Source organism: Carassius carassius, chromosome 16 (assembly GCF_963082965.1).
Source record: "Carassius carassius chromosome 16, fCarCar2.1, whole genome shotgun sequence".
NCBI classification, from domain to species: Eukaryota; Metazoa; Chordata; class Actinopteri; order Cypriniformes; family Cyprinidae; genus Carassius; species Carassius carassius.
In genome coordinates this window covers 5,628,219-5,644,499 of record NC_081770.1, presented here as the reverse complement: position 1 = coordinate 5,644,499, position 16,281 = coordinate 5,628,219, and the positions used below count along the sequence as shown (strand labels likewise).

General features: G+C 36.4%; 4 protein-coding genes across 5 annotated transcripts in view; 1 reads left to right on the top strand and 3 right to left on the bottom strand.

The window, feature by feature from the left end:
• Positions 1 to 67: 67 nt before the first annotated feature.
• Positions 68 to 3,749, bottom strand: LOC132159312 (gamma-glutamyl hydrolase-like). Its single transcript, XM_059568829.1, has 8 exons — positions 3,458 to 3,749; positions 2,179 to 2,293; positions 2,035 to 2,085; positions 1,779 to 1,863; positions 1,557 to 1,695; positions 1,113 to 1,217; positions 729 to 866; positions 68 to 557 (listed from the first exon to the last, which is right to left on the bottom strand). Exons 1-8 carry the CDS (start codon positions 3,552 to 3,554, stop codon positions 448 to 450), a joined length of 840 nt encoding a protein of 279 aa, XP_059424812.1. The 5' UTR covers positions 3,555 to 3,749; the 3' UTR covers positions 68 to 447.
• An 899-nt stretch (positions 3,750 to 4,648) lies between these two features.
• Positions 4,649 to 5,788, bottom strand: LOC132159311 (uncharacterized). Its single transcript, XM_059568828.1, has 3 exons — positions 5,264 to 5,788; positions 4,891 to 5,190; positions 4,649 to 4,806 (listed from the first exon to the last, which is right to left on the bottom strand). Exons 1-3 carry the CDS (start codon positions 5,538 to 5,540, stop codon positions 4,649 to 4,651), a joined length of 735 nt encoding a protein of 244 aa, XP_059424811.1. The 5' UTR covers positions 5,541 to 5,788.
• Positions 5,789 to 8,253: 2,465 nt separating this feature from the next.
• Positions 8,254 to 16,281, top strand: part of LOC132159516 (SLAM family member 5-like) — a 145,673-nt gene continuing 137,645 nt past the window's right edge. For both annotated transcript variants that reach the window (XM_059569061.1, XM_059569062.1), the window contains exons 1-3: positions 8,254 to 8,348; positions 8,633 to 8,959; positions 9,494 to 9,781. In XM_059569061.1, the coding sequence (XP_059425044.1) occupies positions 8,306 to 8,348; positions 8,633 to 8,959; positions 9,494 to 9,781 (658 nt within the window). In that variant the 5' untranslated portion in view covers positions 8,254 to 8,305. The remainder of the gene's footprint in view (positions 8,349 to 8,632; positions 8,960 to 9,493; positions 9,782 to 16,281) is intronic.
• On the bottom strand, positions 13,254 to 15,005 carry LOC132159517 (uncharacterized). Its single transcript, XM_059569063.1, has 3 exons — positions 14,654 to 15,005; positions 13,659 to 13,928; positions 13,254 to 13,583 (listed from the first exon to the last, which is right to left on the bottom strand). The coding sequence occupies exons 1-3, from the start codon at positions 14,955 to 14,957 to the stop codon at positions 13,405 to 13,407; spliced, it is 753 nt and encodes a 250-aa protein (XP_059425046.1). The 5' UTR covers positions 14,958 to 15,005; the 3' UTR covers positions 13,254 to 13,404.

Genomic DNA, 16,281 nt, shown 5'->3' with positions numbered 1-16,281 from the left:
TACTGGGGAAGTGAGTGAATTACCATATACAATTAAAATATTTAGGTTTGTTTTCCAGTTTAAAATAACAGTTTATATCTATATTTTATTTTCTCTCAAATTGACAAGAGTAATAGAACATTTTTACATTGCATTGGTCATGCTACTGAACCCTGTGAAACATAATGTTTAACTTCTGAACAATGGCACTAGAAGATACATATTATATGATACGACTTCTGAAATGGATATAACTATAACAATACATTCTGTCACGATGATTCTAGAACACTTCATGTCTACAATCGAGAGCTACGTAAGTGAGTCTGAATCATGAATGTTACAATTTTGCATTCCAAACATGAAGTCTGGGCAAACTTTGAGGAAAGAAATAAAAACAGTAGTTTAAAAAAATAAAATAAAAAAATATTCTGCCACGATGAACAGTGTGAACACTCAATCGAAGTATTAATTTTGAAGAAAGATGCTGTTCATGCCTTTGAAGACAGGCTGATAGTTGTAAATCAGAGATTTTTCTTCTTCACTTTGCGAAGAAAACCGATGATGGTTTTTCATTGCTGAAAAAAAAGAAAAACAGCAAATAAAAGGCATGGTGCAAAGTGGTCAGTGTTTTTTTTTTTAACAAACCCAATGCTTAACACCAAGTTAAGCCAAATTAAAAGGGTAATCTAATGCAAAGACCAGATATTCAAATTTCACTTTAAAATTTAATTATTTTGTTGACCAACCTTCAGAAACAAAGAAGTGGGCAGTGTAGAACGCAGCTTTGATGGCTGAGAGTGTGTGCACCATACCATCTTTCTCAATCCACTCAAATGGGCTTTTCTCTGGATGCCATTGAACAGCATAGAAGGGATATTGATATGCTGCAGGATATTCAACAGAGGTTCATTAAAACATTTTGATATAATATACAAGTATATAAATGTAACTATAATTATATTCACTTCTACACACATATTTACTTCTACATGTAAAACCGACCAATTAGCTCACTACAGTACAGTGTTATGGGTGAACTCAATTTAATGAAAAACAGCTGATTGTGGGACTTCCTGAATGATGGGTTACATCACACACATACACAAAGAGATGCTCTGTAGCATTCATACCCTCCATGGTGGAAATTAACTCCTTCTTGCCATCTGTGTTTGTTGTCAGGACTCGATAAAAACGCTTATGATTTGCTCTTACAGAATTACAGTAGCAATGCCAAGCTTGTTTAGACAACTCAGAAAAATAACAAAAAAATAGCTGAAGTATACAGTGATTGATCTGCAATGTTGGGGGTAACAAATTACAAGTAACAACCTCACAGTTGTCATGAAGTGTAACATTAGCTATATAGAACAAACTCATTTTTTTGCACCAGGCTGTAAACATGATTTTTCTGATGTAAAGTTTGGCATTTTAACATGGGGAGTCTATGGGACTGACTCCCTTTTGCAGCCAGCCTCAAGCGGCCAGTCGATGAATTACAGTTTTACTCACTTCCGTATTGGCTTCACAAGAGAGAGCTGGAGGTTGGCACTCAAGAAAAACACAATGCTACCAACCTGGGCTGAAGGTCAGTGGCAGGGCGACTGCTTTGGTGTCAGTCAAGGTCAATAAGTTCTTGTTGCTAGTCAGAACCGTGAGCTGCTGGAAGCCTTGGCAGGTGCCCCAGATCGGAAAATAATCCGAAACATCATTAGCCTGTTGTGTTTAATAAAGAAGAACCATCAAGGCATATTCATATTTATTCAGACTCATTTTCACATTATGATGCTGTTTTTTACACTTACCTTTATTGCAAGTTCATTCTTTGCCACTCTGGTAAACTGAGACTTGTCGATGTCCACATTCCCACCAGGAAGCAGCAAACTAAATCAGTCAATTAATATAGGTATGAATAAAAAGCAGTTCTGGAACATATTATCTGGTTTCTAGCTGGTCTAGTAAGTGGTTTACAAGAGGGACCAAATATAAACAAACTTATATGTTCCAAACACATCGAGCAGCTTAGGTGGGGTCAAAATAGTCAAACTCACTCACCCATTAATTGCGTTGAACAGTTTTTCATACTCCTCCTCTGTGCGATTTATGCTGCACACCAAACACAATTACCTTTATGCATTCGTTCTCTCCTTTTTTATGTATTTATTTTTAATAATAGCATGTAGATTGTGTTTAACTTACTGAATTGGTACAACCCTGGCACCAGCTGACTCCAAGTGTCTCACATATGATGCAGCTATATAAGAAGAGCCCTGTGCATGAGGGTCGTCTTCTAAGTTTTCCTGGGCTAAAATTCCTGTAATGCAAATTAAAATTGTTAAAATATGGTTACCACAAATTACCAATGGATTTACAACACTAACTAGTTACCATAGTGAAACTACCCATAGTTTCACTTTTGGCTATTAAAACCATGGTTCATTTTCATAAGGTTGTACTGGTCTGTTGTCTTCCTAGACTAATCAAACAGGTAGTTGGTATCACAACCACAAAAGCCCACAAACTCTTTAAAACCATCAAACCAAACCAACTTTGAGTGGTTGGGAGTACAGCTAGCCTACTGAATGGTACATTTTTTAATGGTTTTAATGGAAGGTTAGGTTCCAACCATGTTTAAAATGTGTTACAATGACTATGCTTTTGGGAGTTAAAATATAATTCAGAAGAAACGAGTACATTCTAGCGGCAGAACTGCGGAGAAGGATGCTGCGATTTAAAAAAAATAGTGAGCAACACGACATCGCAAGATTATGAGATAACATAAAACATCATTTCCCACATAGCAACATTGTGTCGGCCCAGATCCGGCCCACATCTGGCACCCATGGAAAGATGATCTGGCCCACATGCAGCATGGAATGATGGCACTTGGGCGGACCGCTCCTGTTTGCCAGATTTGAGCCACAAGCAGGCCATAGCAATGCCATATGTCAGCCAAGAGTAAAGAAATTAACCAGAACTGGACCTTATCTGAGCCACAAAATTTGTTTATATATTAAATATGAATTTCAGCCTTAATAAGCCTGTTAACAAGCAGAATCACTGAAGTAAAGAAAAGAACAGAGAAAGAGATAAGCAGAAACACAAGAACTACAACTGACTTCAGCCACAACCTTAGATGAAATCAATTGAAGATAAAAGAAGACATTAAATCTCTGGAGATCTCACCAGAGGAGGATTAAACAACTCCACAAGCTGCATTAACAGCTTCACTTATTACTAACCAGACTGACTTTATTTCTGTTGGACATCTACAAAAGTTTTATTGAGAATTAAGAAAGGTTTAACTCTAATGTGTGTCACCATAACAGTGATTAGCGTTTCCATTGGTGCATCATCTTTCCATGGGTGCCAGATGTGGGCCGGATCTGGGCCGACACAATGTTGCTATCTGGGTTACCAGACATCATGCACTAATTACATATCAAACAGAACTTCAAAGACTCGCTTTTATTCTTACCGATGATTGGTCTGTCATTTAAACTACGAGTGCATGATGCTGGAAAACCGCATTGAAAAGCGGCAAAGACCGCGAGCACGAGCACCTGGCAATACATCCACCTCAGGTAACACACCAAAGGAGGAAATAAATGACAGCTCCTAGATGTTATCTGTAAAGAGCTCCACTGGCGATGTCAGGCTTTTTAACCTGGATCCACTTATCCGCAATCGTCACGTTAAAAGAGCGGCGCCTTGACGCGTGAATTACTGAAGCGTTAGCTGTTCTTCAATGAGGATCAGCTCGACGAATTCACAATGAGAGAACAGCGAAAAGTCACGGCCGGCCCCTCCCACTCGAATCATCATCGTCACAATGACATTCCTGTCAAAATGTTCTTAAATTCTAAAAACTGCATTCTTGTCAGAAGCTAATGGTAGCCTGTGTTATAAAAAAGCCAAACGTTACATTTTGTAAAAAAAAAAAAAATGCACAAGAGAAAAGCGATGATTAACGATTATTTTCCACATTCAGTACAAAGGAGTGCATTGTATGACATTATTAAAACAACATTAAGACAAATCGCTCTATGACAATCATCATAACACATAATCTCATAATTAATTATGGTGACCTTTCATAAAAGAGTAGGTATAACACTTGCATCAGCTGTGTTGAATGAATAAGTGCCCTAGAAAGTAGAAAGTAGGTTAAAGTAGGTTAACACATAGCAAGGCTTCAGTACAACAAAAGGAATCGACCTACCAAAAAATAGTTTTCTGAGGGTTGCTAAAAAATAAACTTGGTTCTCAAACAAAGGTGTGTAGGCTAAGGGGACACAAAAGATCCAGTAGCTCAACTTTGGATACAACTTCACTCTTTCTGAACATTGTGGGTAACAACAGTATTAAAGACAGAACGTTCTGCCACTAAAGGGCAAGTTCTTAAAAAAAATGAACCGACTTCCTGTCAATGCTTAAATGCTGACATTCCACGGGTCTGCTACCTACCAGACCACAGGAACAGAAGAAAGTGTTTAGTAAGCAGAGATGAAAGAAATACGTTTATTTTTTATTGCAGAAATGGATGATAAGTAAAAAAAATATGATTGCACGAGAATCAGAATTAGCTATGAGCTTTATCCCAGGTTGCGTTACAGAGCATTCATAGAACATAAAAACATAAACATAGGTTTATTCTTCTTATAGTAAGTCAGTTATTGTCCGATAATGATTTCATAGCTTGTTCTTTCTGCTCAGCTCTTCTAGATCTGATGTCATAAACCAGAACAACAACAGTAGCCACGCCCACCAGAGCAGAGACAGCCAATCGGATCACAGCTTCAGTTGACTTACAACAGCAGACACATTCTGAAGGGAAAAAGGAACTAAATAAATATCTGCATATATAATGATTGATAATATGCTGCGGATGTGCTGATGGTTTGATGGTACCTGAACATGGTTGACAGAGTTGAGTGATGTCCAGATGTTGAGTCTGGTTTCTGAAGGGATTGTTGATCACACAGCTGTAGCTGTTTTTCTCCTGATATTCCACCTCCAGAGGTAGAGAGAGACTGATGCTGAGATCAGACACACTGATGCTGGACAATAAACTGTTTCCTTTGTACCAGGAGAGAGTCACATGACCCACATTCACCACTGAACACAGCAGTACACATCTGGACACCGATGATCCTGACGGAGAAGGATTTTGAGGACAGTAACTGGTGATAACAGGAACGGGCAGACGAGCTGGAAAACATTTGAGAAACATAAAGAAACCAGAATAAATTGTTTGTGACGGAGTCTGTGAGTTCTTACTCACCGATGACAGTGACATTGAAAGTTTTCTTTGACACTTGTTGTCCAATCATCTGTGCTTTATAAAGTCCGGAGTCTGTGCTTCTGATGTTTGCGATGGTCAGAGATCCAGTCTGATGATCCAGCTTCAGTCGGTCTCTGAATATGTTGTGAGTTTCAGAGATGACTTGGGATGATATGTTGAGTTTAGCGATACAGTAGTTTCCGCTCATCCACATTATCAGATCATCCTCTTGTATTTGAGACACACCAGTCGGTAAGGTGACAGAATCGCCCTCCATCACTGACAACGACTCGATTTCATCTGCCTCAACACCAATCACACCTGAAACATACAAGAGCGCTTCTTTCTCAATAACTGGCTAAAGCACCTTAGATGCTTCCTGTTGGTTCACTAGTTTCAATTAACTTCAAAGTTCATTCTCAAACCACTTATCTATTTTAGCATTAAGAAAAAGCACAAAGCTGTGTATTAATGCAACATGTCATATGTAAATGTTAACTAAACAACTGATTGATTTTCCGAAGTGTTTAGAGTGTTTCTTGGAATAGTAAGTCAAATCTGTCACAAATGGTTTTCAAATGGTCACTGGAAAAGCACTGATACGACTGTGTGAAGTAAAAAAAAAAAAAAAAAGCATGGCCTAACATTTCAAGCTTTTTTGGGGGGTCCAAGGCTCTTTGAATTTTCATTACCAAAGCTATTTTATTTTTATTATTAGTCAGATATCTTTGTGAAATCAGACTACAGTTAATTTTTATTGATTACATGATTAAATATTATCATTATTTTATATTATATTATTTTTTGTGGAGATTCACACACAGAACAGTCACTAGTCAGATGGCTATAATTACACAGATAATTGAGAGGCCACACAACAATTGACAACTGTATTTCCAAAAATAATTTCAGAAGCGTTTTCTCAACATTGCATCATTGCTGATGAACACATTAATTTTTATTTGAATCATATCACACAGTGGGTTATTTAACCATGCATTACTGTCTTTGAAATGTTTTTGTCTTAAAATGAGTTTATTATAAGTTAGTATATATTAATAATATATTACTGCGCCAAGACGAAGTGCTTACAAGCACTTGCCATGGTATTCCGCCACACAATATAGTTATCCATTTTACACGCTTAGAAAAGCGCAACGTTTTGTTTTGTGTTACCATCCTAGGTCGAGTTACACTACGCGAGTAACTGTATTTAAATAGGGAAAACGTGGCGGTGTTTGGTAGCTTCTCTGCTTGGCCCATATTGAATGAATGGGCTAAGCTAAGTGCTTTCAAAGTGTCACCGCGCGCCAAAGCGATTGAGTGCACGCACTGAGACGAGAGAGGCATGTATCAACTCGTCTTAGTTAAGGGAAAAACATAGTTTAACATGAAAACACGGTGGAGTAGGCTATCCTTTTGATATTAGTTGTAGCATAGCATGATATTAGCTTGCTAAAAAGGTTTTTTTCACAGCTGTAACACATTTTCACAGCTGTAAGGTAATGTAAAATCAACTTCTACAGTAGGTTTTTACTCCACTATAAAACTGCAAGAGCTAAAAGGGCTAAGAAAAAGAGTACATTTGAACTTACCAACAAGACACCAGAAGCACAAAACAAACCCATGAAGCATTTTTATCAGCAGTTTGCTGTGCTGTCTGAGAGAACATCACTCGAAATGTGACCAGGAGTGAATCCTCCTCTATTTTACACCCTCCCACGGCGTGCAGATGCACTAACCCTGCATTTGCATTCGTTCTACTTAACCTACATAATTTAACCATTGCTATAAAATACTTCTTCTCTTTATTATTTATGATAGCCGATCATGTTAAGGGCGCTGCTGATATTAAAACAAGTAAAACTTCTCAATATCTTACGTTACTAGTGTGCAAACCGCAACCTACTAAAGTACGAGTTCTTGTAATGGTTCATTTGTTTCTCTATTAAATATAAAATAGTCATTGGCAAATAGATACCTAATTGTGAGTAGCGTTAAATAGTGTTGATAGACTAACTTCTTTATCTATTTTACTTTATCTAGTTTATTTATATTAACAGGAAAATATATGTGGTTCATGTTACAAGGACAGGAAGAAGCCATTCAACCACATGCAACAGACACAAACACGAGCTATTCCGTCCACTCAACAAAACAAAACCACATTTAGATAAAAAAAAATGTCAGATACACTGCAGGTTTCATTTTGGCCCAGAAGCTGCTCACAGTTTATTAAACACACACACACACACACACACACACACACACACACACACACACACACACACACTTGATCTGCTGCAGATCTTCTCTTGATCTGATGCAACCATATAGAATGTGATAATGAAAATTAAACCAACTAGCAATAATATTTGTATTCTTATTATAAAGTTTTCAAAATTAGACCATAATGTTTAGATGAATATGTCAGGGTGATTTGGGGGTTAATCTGATTTCAGTTTGACCTAGTATACAGTATGCACCCACAAGAAGTCATAGCTGTATCCCACAAGACAATGGTCATCAGGTGAACGGCAAGACACCTCCAGGACACAAAACAAACGCTGAGTTTACTACGTTGAAGTCGTGTGGTGTAAAGTTAAATACTCAGCTATTTCAGCTGAATATCACGTGGTTACATGTATTTAGGAAAGTCATTTGGAAAAGATAACTATATAGTGGAGCTCCAAACAGTGAAAGTTGATGTTTTTTTGCATTGGTAGGTGGCGACGCGATCAATTTCCTTCCTTCAGGATATCACAGGACTAATAACTTCCTGACGTTTATCGAATATCTCACTTCCGATCTTCTCAACGCCAGGCTTCTCAGAAGAGAAATATCCAAGAGTGGAGTATAAATCACAAATTAATCTCAATGGGTGTAAAAATAGCTCTACATAGCGCTGTAAGGTCGGTTGCAACCAAAAAATGTTAGTCAGAAAAGGGTGTTTTCGCTGTTAGCGCGGATACGAGCTAGTTAAGGCTAAAAACTCGTAACATTTACACCCAACATCTTCATTAAATGTCATAACTCACGAAAATGAAAGCCCCTGTTTTACTTCTATGCTTTTTGCTCGCAAAAGGTGAGTATTTAGAAAGCTTCGAGACTTACGCTTTCACTTTGTAGCTCTTTAAACGTCGCTTGAGGTTACGCCTTTTGTAATCGAGCTAAATGTGTCTATTTATTGTTGAGCGATATGCGTACGCGTAATATTTACATAATTTATCAACCTCAATTACACGTCTGCAGTTTGCATTACTACCATTTCCCTCAAACAACTAACCTTTTGAACTTGATCAAATATGATTAGCTAATAAGCATTTGGATTTCCTCGAGTCTTTGCAACGGTGTCTGTTTGTTTTCCAGGTGTGTTTAGTGATATTGTGAAGTCAGTGATGGAGGGAGATTCTGTCACGCTTCACACTGATCTTACTGATTTACACAAATATGAACGTATAGTGTGGATATTTGGACCTGGCCGCACTCGTATAGCTCAGATCAACACTGTAGTCAATAAGATCTCAGTATACAATGATGTTTTAGATGGGAAGTTCAGAGACAGGCTGCAGCTGGATGATCAGACTGGATCTCTGACCATCACAGACACCAAAACTGAAGACTCTGGACTTTATGAACTGCAGACCATTGGTGGGAAAGACGTCCTGCCAAAGATGTTCAGTGTTATTGTTTCTGGTGAGTATTTTGTAGTTGATTTCAGTGTGTTGCAACACTGAACCATATTAAGAATACTGTACTAGTCGGTCAGCAGGCCACATGCAAATTTAGCCACAGGTGGTTACTTTGGTAACTTTTCTATCTTTCTATCATCATATATCCTCTTGGAGACAACACCAAGCTAAATGTACAGTATCTGGTTTCTTTTGTAAAGGGTGAAATGAGACCCTAGGCAAAGTCTGGTATGTGTAATTTGTGGCAAGCGACCCAGAGAGACAAAACCAGTGGAAATTTAAATAAGTGGTGTTTAGAACTTTTACAATTGGATTTTTACTTTTTAATAATAATAATAGCAACATGTTTAATTTATATAATGCCTTTCACAAGCTCAAGGACGTTTGATGAAATGTCTCATGAATGAATGTCTCAATGATAATTTTTTTTTGGTACTATATGGTTTATTTCCAAGTCAGTGAGATGACGTGGATGCTGGTAAATAGATTAGTGTCTATTTACCTGTTTGTCTGTTTATTCTGATTTTTCCATCTTCAGCTCATCTGCCTGTTCCTATCATCACCAGAAACTCTTCTCAGTGTCCTTCATCATCATCATATTGTTCATTGTTGTGTTCAGTGGTGAATGTGGGTCATGTGACTCTCTCCTGGTACAAAGGAAACAGTTTATTGTCCAGCATCAGTGTGTCTGATCTCAGCATCAGTCTCTCTCTACCTCTGGAGGTGGAATATCAGGAGAAAAACAGCTACAGCTGTGTGATCAACAATCCCATCAGAAACCATACCACACATCTGGACATCACTCAACTCTGTCACACATGTTCAGGTACAGCAGCACTGATTTAAGTGGATGTCAGTGCTGATATAAACTGATTTGTTTAGTTCTCTAATTTTTCAACTTGCACATCAAATGTTTTATTTAACACTCTCTGATCTACTGTTTTATAGTGGATGCATCAAGTTTAATCCCAGAAGATGGCTTACCGTTAAGTCACATGGTGCTGATCTGCGTGAGTGTTGTAATTATTGTACTAGTCTTGGCTGTAGTTGTGATACTCAGTGTCTACTGGAAATACAGGAACACAAATCACCCAGGCAAGTTTACTAAAAGTTAATGGAGCAAGATGAGCTTTATTGTGCAAGCATGTAATTTTTACCACATTTATGTAATTGATTTACTTAATTAAATCTGTGGTTTGTTTAAACAGGCCAGACCCCTAAACAAGAATACAATGAGATGAACAATGGTAAGACACTGTATAACTGCATCCAGTAGTGAAATGGCAAAAATATATCATATCCATGTTGGTTTTTTTAAAGACTACTTTGTAGTAAAAACTCGTTGGCCCTAATAGCCTTAATATGAGCAAAAACTTCTCAAGCTTATTTAAAACAAATAAACAGTCAGAAGAAAGATACTAATCACAAGCAAATGAACAAATAAACACAATTGAATGTTACAAATAAAATAAATAGAAATTTAAGTTCTAATCACCTAGAAATTATTATACTCAAATGTAAAATACAGTACCATATGAATGAAATATGCATTGATTTTTATTAAAGCTAAAAAGTTATTCGGACAAAAGCAGTGAGGTTAGGCTGCTGTCACTTTAAGACCTAACTCACAGATCTAATATACTGACATCTGGTTTTCTCCCTTCTCTGTCATCAAATGCCATTACAAAGAACCAATGCTGTAGTTATTAAAAATATATACAGTACTTATATTGAATATTTACTCCCTGTCTAGGTTCTTCAGGTGACAGTTTGGCTGAGACAGATGAACTGAAGACAGTATCAGTGAGGGTGGGAGAGACGGTGACTCTAAACACTGGCGTTACTGCAGTAAAAAGTTTTGATGTGCTGCAGTGGAGGTTTGGAGAATTAAACACAGACAGCACAAACCCATTCATTGTCTTTGCCAGGCTGAATGAACAAAACAATTTCGATGGTACTGGTCATGATGAGACATTCAGAAACAGAGTACACATGGATCAACAGAACGGATATCTCACAATTAATGACACCAGACCCACAGACTTTGGGATTTATAAACTAAATATCTCCAGGAATGGGAGAAATGTGATTTCCAAGACATTTATCATCCGAGGTGAGCAGCTCAAATCATTTAGTCGAATAAAGATCCTTTAACACTGAACAAGTTAGACCATCTGAAACGACCAAATAATTCATGTGAAATTAACCAAATAGAGTAAAAATTTGTGTAAAAATGAGTAAAAATTTTCAAACAATAATTTTTTGATTCAAATAATCTTTTTGTTTTGTTTTTACAGATTCCTCAGAAAATAGAGGGAATGTGCCAGAGGAGACAATGACGTTAATGAATGGAGAGATTACTGCACACACTCGTCTATAGTGACTGTTACATTATCCTTTACTTTTCATTTTTATAAAACTTCTCTACTTATTGAGCCATTAAGGTGGAAAATGTTTGAAATGAAAACTGCACTGTTAACCTGTGAAAAGTATCATAACAAATGGTTTCAACTAACTTTACGTTTACTTTTTTTTTTGGTTATTTTACTGTTGAAGGAATATTTTGCTATCAACTGAGATCTTGCCAGTTATTGCAGATATTTCTGTTATATACATTGCATGTATGTTACATTGGTGTCAATTTTCAAAGTTTTGATCAGTGTTAATGAACAAACAAACATTTTTGAACGTTTTCCTCCCTCTAGTGGACAATCTAAAGGATGTGAGTTTGTAAACCGTTTTATAATGGAAGTGAAACGCTGCAGTTTTGGTCTGAAGGTCATGTCAGCCTCATCAAAGACAAAATATGATTTTTTTTTTATAATTATTTAATAATAATAATAAACTTAAGTGTCCTATAAATTCTTGGTAAACCTCTGACCATTATATACAATGAAAACACAGATTTACTGTAAAATCTGTACATTTTAATTTTACATGGTGAGGTAACTTACAGTACAGTTAGCTTATTAATAGGATTTTACTGATTTAATTTTTTAAAAGAGACAAACTTCGACAAAAATAGTTGACCTTGAACTTTGACCTAGAGGTGGCATATACTTTTTAAAAAATAATTTACTGTGTGCTTGCACCACCGTCAATAAAACTTTTTGACATTTAGTTTTGGCATTTTGACACGTTTGAAAAACTGTTGTGGAAGTGGTCCATGTATGTTTTGATAGCCTGATAGCACCCGATGTCACGGAGATGCAGTTGCAAAGACTAAAGTCTCAAATCCAAAGAGATATTCTTTATCAAAGTCAAGACTCTGCCACGCCCTCCTAAAACACCTCCTTTAAACACACACCCACATGTCTACATCACTATGTGGAAATAATTGCGTAATGCCGCCCAGCATCCGCAAAGAAAGAAGGCAGGGTTTCAGTAAGCCAGTTAGAGTTGAAGCAATCAAGTCAGGGAGACACCGTGTGTATCGAGGAGAAAGCAAAAACACTTTATTTGGCCTTCAGAAAGTAGATGCATTTAGGAATCTTTTAAGATTACTTACAACAGAACAGCAACATATTTTATGGACGACAATTTCGTGAACCTAGATGAGGAGGTCATTTTGACTTTACTACGACAATTTGGTGCTTCTGAATCAGCTACTGGAAGTATGTTTTGTTGTTAGTTTAAGGATTTGCTATTGAATGTTAAATGCAGGGTTTTGTGCGTTGTGTGTGTGCATGCGCATGCATCTGTGAGAGAGTGAAAGAGAAATCGATTCATCTTTGTGTCTGTCACATGACTCCGTTCCCCTTTCGGGCTTGAGCTGATGGTAAAACTAAGGACATTATTAACTGCCTTTACATTTATTTTGAAAGATGAAGCTCATGATTATGGAAAAGGGTGTTACATTTCCGACTAGTGTTTGCGGTGTTCAGCCAATCACAATGCACTGGGTCAGTTGGCCAATCAGAGCAGACTGTGCTTGTCGGAAAGAGGGACTTTGTAGAAAACAATGTGTTTGAGAGAGGTGGGGCATAGAGGACCTAAAATAATGTACAGTATTTGAAAAATAATGTTTTTTTAACATTAAGGCATGTCAACATATTCTGTTACCCCAAATTCACAAAATAATGATCTTTTAAAAAAAAATTTATATGACCCCTTTAACTTAAAATGAAACAGGCTGGATGCATATTTAAAAAATAATAATCTATAAAAAGTGAAAGCCTAATCTAATTAATTTACAATATATTTTTTTTAATTAAAAAATCTTCCACCTGCTGAAAAGAATATGTTGGCCAGTAAGTTAGCCAAGATTGAAGATATCAGTCATATCAGTGTCCTAGAAAAAGCTATTTTCTACACAAACATAGACAATCCTAAATTATAAACAGTGCATATAAAAAATACACTTCTTCCTTTGTAACCATTTAAAAAAAAATCTGAAAAAAAAAGGTAAAAAAAAAAAAAAGAGTTCGAGATGATTGTTTTAATAGTGAATCAGTGTAGGGCTGAAGTTGATGTATGAGTTGTTTTTGTATGAGTCTGTCTTTTCTTTTCAGCTTTTCCGGATGTGATTTCAAAACCCAGAACAACAACAGTAGCCACACCCACCAGAGCAGAGATGACCAATTGGATCACAGCTTTAGTAGTGTCACAACAGCAGACACATTCAGAGTCTAAGGAGATAAAACAACAATAAACATACAAAACGACTGATGCTGCTGACTTACATCAATAAACACTAATGTTACCTGAATGTATCTGACAGAGTTCACCAGTGTCCAGATGTTGAGTCTGGTTACTGATGTGATTGTTGAGCACACAGCTGTAGCTGTTGTTATCCTGATATTCCACCTCCAGATGTAAAGAGACACTGCTGCTGAGATCAGACACACTGATGCTGGACAATAAACTGTTTCCTTTGTACCAGGAGAGAGTCACATGACTCACATTCACCACTGAACAAGATGAAGATGAAGATGAAGAACAGTCTCTGCTAATGATAGGAACAGGCAGACGAGCTACAAAAGATTAGAAATGTTTACATTACATTAAAATAAAGATGAATAAAGCTTTATTCCAAACTAAACAAAAGACTGTAGATTTGAATGTCGTAAGGAAGTATTCATGAGCACCTCGCTATTAAAGGAATAGTTCACCCCAAAAAATAGATGTAGATGAGTTTGTTTCGTCATGGAAACAGATTTGGAGATATTTAGCATTACACCACTTGCTCAGCCATGGATGGGTGCCGTCAGAATGAGAGTCCAAACAGCTGATGATAAAAAAAATAATAATAAAAACACAGTATATTTGTCAAAAAAATAACAAATCCATCATTAGGACTTTTTAACATTGTACCATTGCTTCTGGCCACAATATAAGTCCATAATCCATAATAACACTCATTCTGACGGCACCCATTCACTGCTGAGAATCCACTGGTGAGCAAGTGATGGATTGCTTAATTTTCACAAATCTGTTCCCATGAAGAAACAACCTCATAAATGACATGAGAGTAAGTAAATGTTTCACTGATTTTCATTTCTGGGAGAACTATTCCTTTAAATGACTACTTGCAACATTATAATTGATATTTATAATATTTGTATGTCATATGTACTGTTATAATTTATAGCTTATGTTGAGCAGATGCTTTTATGATAAAAGAGAAATATATAAATGAGTGCCAAATACCAATAAAGTCAGCTGGATCTGTGTCTTGAGTCTGTAGTTCTTAACTCACCATAAACTGTGACATTGAACATTTTTCTTATCATCTTATTTCCAATGATCTGTGCTTTATAAATGCCAGAGTGGTCCGTTGTGATGTTCCTGACAGTGAGAGATCCAGTCTGGTGGTCCAACTGCAATCTGTCCTTGAATCCTCTGGTACTCTCAGAAACTGAGATGATCTGGGCTGATCTGTTGACTTCAGCCATGGGAGAGTCTTCATCTCCGAATCTCCACAGAATCAGATCATCTTTTATTATTTCAGTATCAGTCTGTAGAGTGACAGAACCTCCCTCCATCACTGACACTGACTTCATTTCATCCGTCTCAACACCAAACGCACCTAAAGAACAGACAGCAATGGTTATTCAGATGGAGAACTCATTCAGTAAGTAATCGTTTACTTATCAAATTGGTAAATTATTTTAATTTATTTTAATCGTACTAACAGGAAGGAAAATCACATAAGAGAATATGGCCCAGCCCAGTACCCAAAAAATATTAAAATAATCTATAAAATTTATAGACATTAATTGAGTTAATCATTTTAACATTAGCTTTGTACTTACCAAGAAGACCGAACAAAGATAAAAAGAACAAAACAAATGCATGGACCATTTTTAAGCCGCTGCAGTCAAAAACTAAAAACCCAATGAAAACACTCAAAGTGACCAGTCGCTGCATGTGAATCCTCCTCTAGCAGGATGTGACACCTTATTCTGCACAAACGAGCTGCGGTCGCAGTGGTTATGTTGGAGTTTTCATTGGCGGAAAGTGTTCTTTAACACCGTTAAAATGGTATTTCTGGCTGTATCTGCTTTTGAAGGTGAAATAATATCAGAAATCAGAATTTTAATAAGTTCACTGTTAATTCACAATTCACTGTATACTGTGAATTTGTCATGCTCCTCTCATCTGCTAAATGCATAAATGTTAATTTAAAATATTATAGAAGTAAAAATAAAAATGCCAAATAAAGAGAATAAGATAACTGTCTAGCACATTGACGAATGTACTATATTACTTCACTGTAAAACCGTTTTGTTTGAAGTGGAGTTCAGTCTATGATATTCATGTCAGCTGAAGAAAAGAAACCCTTCACCCACAAACTACATGTGTTAACTCTCGTGCACAAGCTTTTTGTCCACCCAACAAATGAAACCACATTTTGTTCCAGATAAATAAATGAGACCACAGCAGGTTTCACTTTGACTCACAAACTGTCACACGTTGTGAATCACATACACGTTTCTTTCTGCATGAAAAACATACACTCTCTGTGGGTCAGTTTTAGAACGCTTAAAGCTCTAGAGACTATAATTATTGTGATTCATATTATTATTTATCTCTGACACATGAGCAATTTTAGTTTAACAGTTATTATAAATTATTTTAAATAAATATTAATGTATACAGATCATTTAATGTAAATAAGCTGTAGTATCAAAAGATTGCACTATTTTAAAAATTACAAATCTGACCTTACATGTTCAAGTCTCTATCACTATATATTTTCAAATGTATAAACTAAGTTAACAAGTTCCACTTGTGACTACACTGACGGAGCAAGATCATTTATTTTATTAGTCCTCCTTGATTTTTCATATGACATTTAAATTTGTCATATTCTTCAATCTCTTA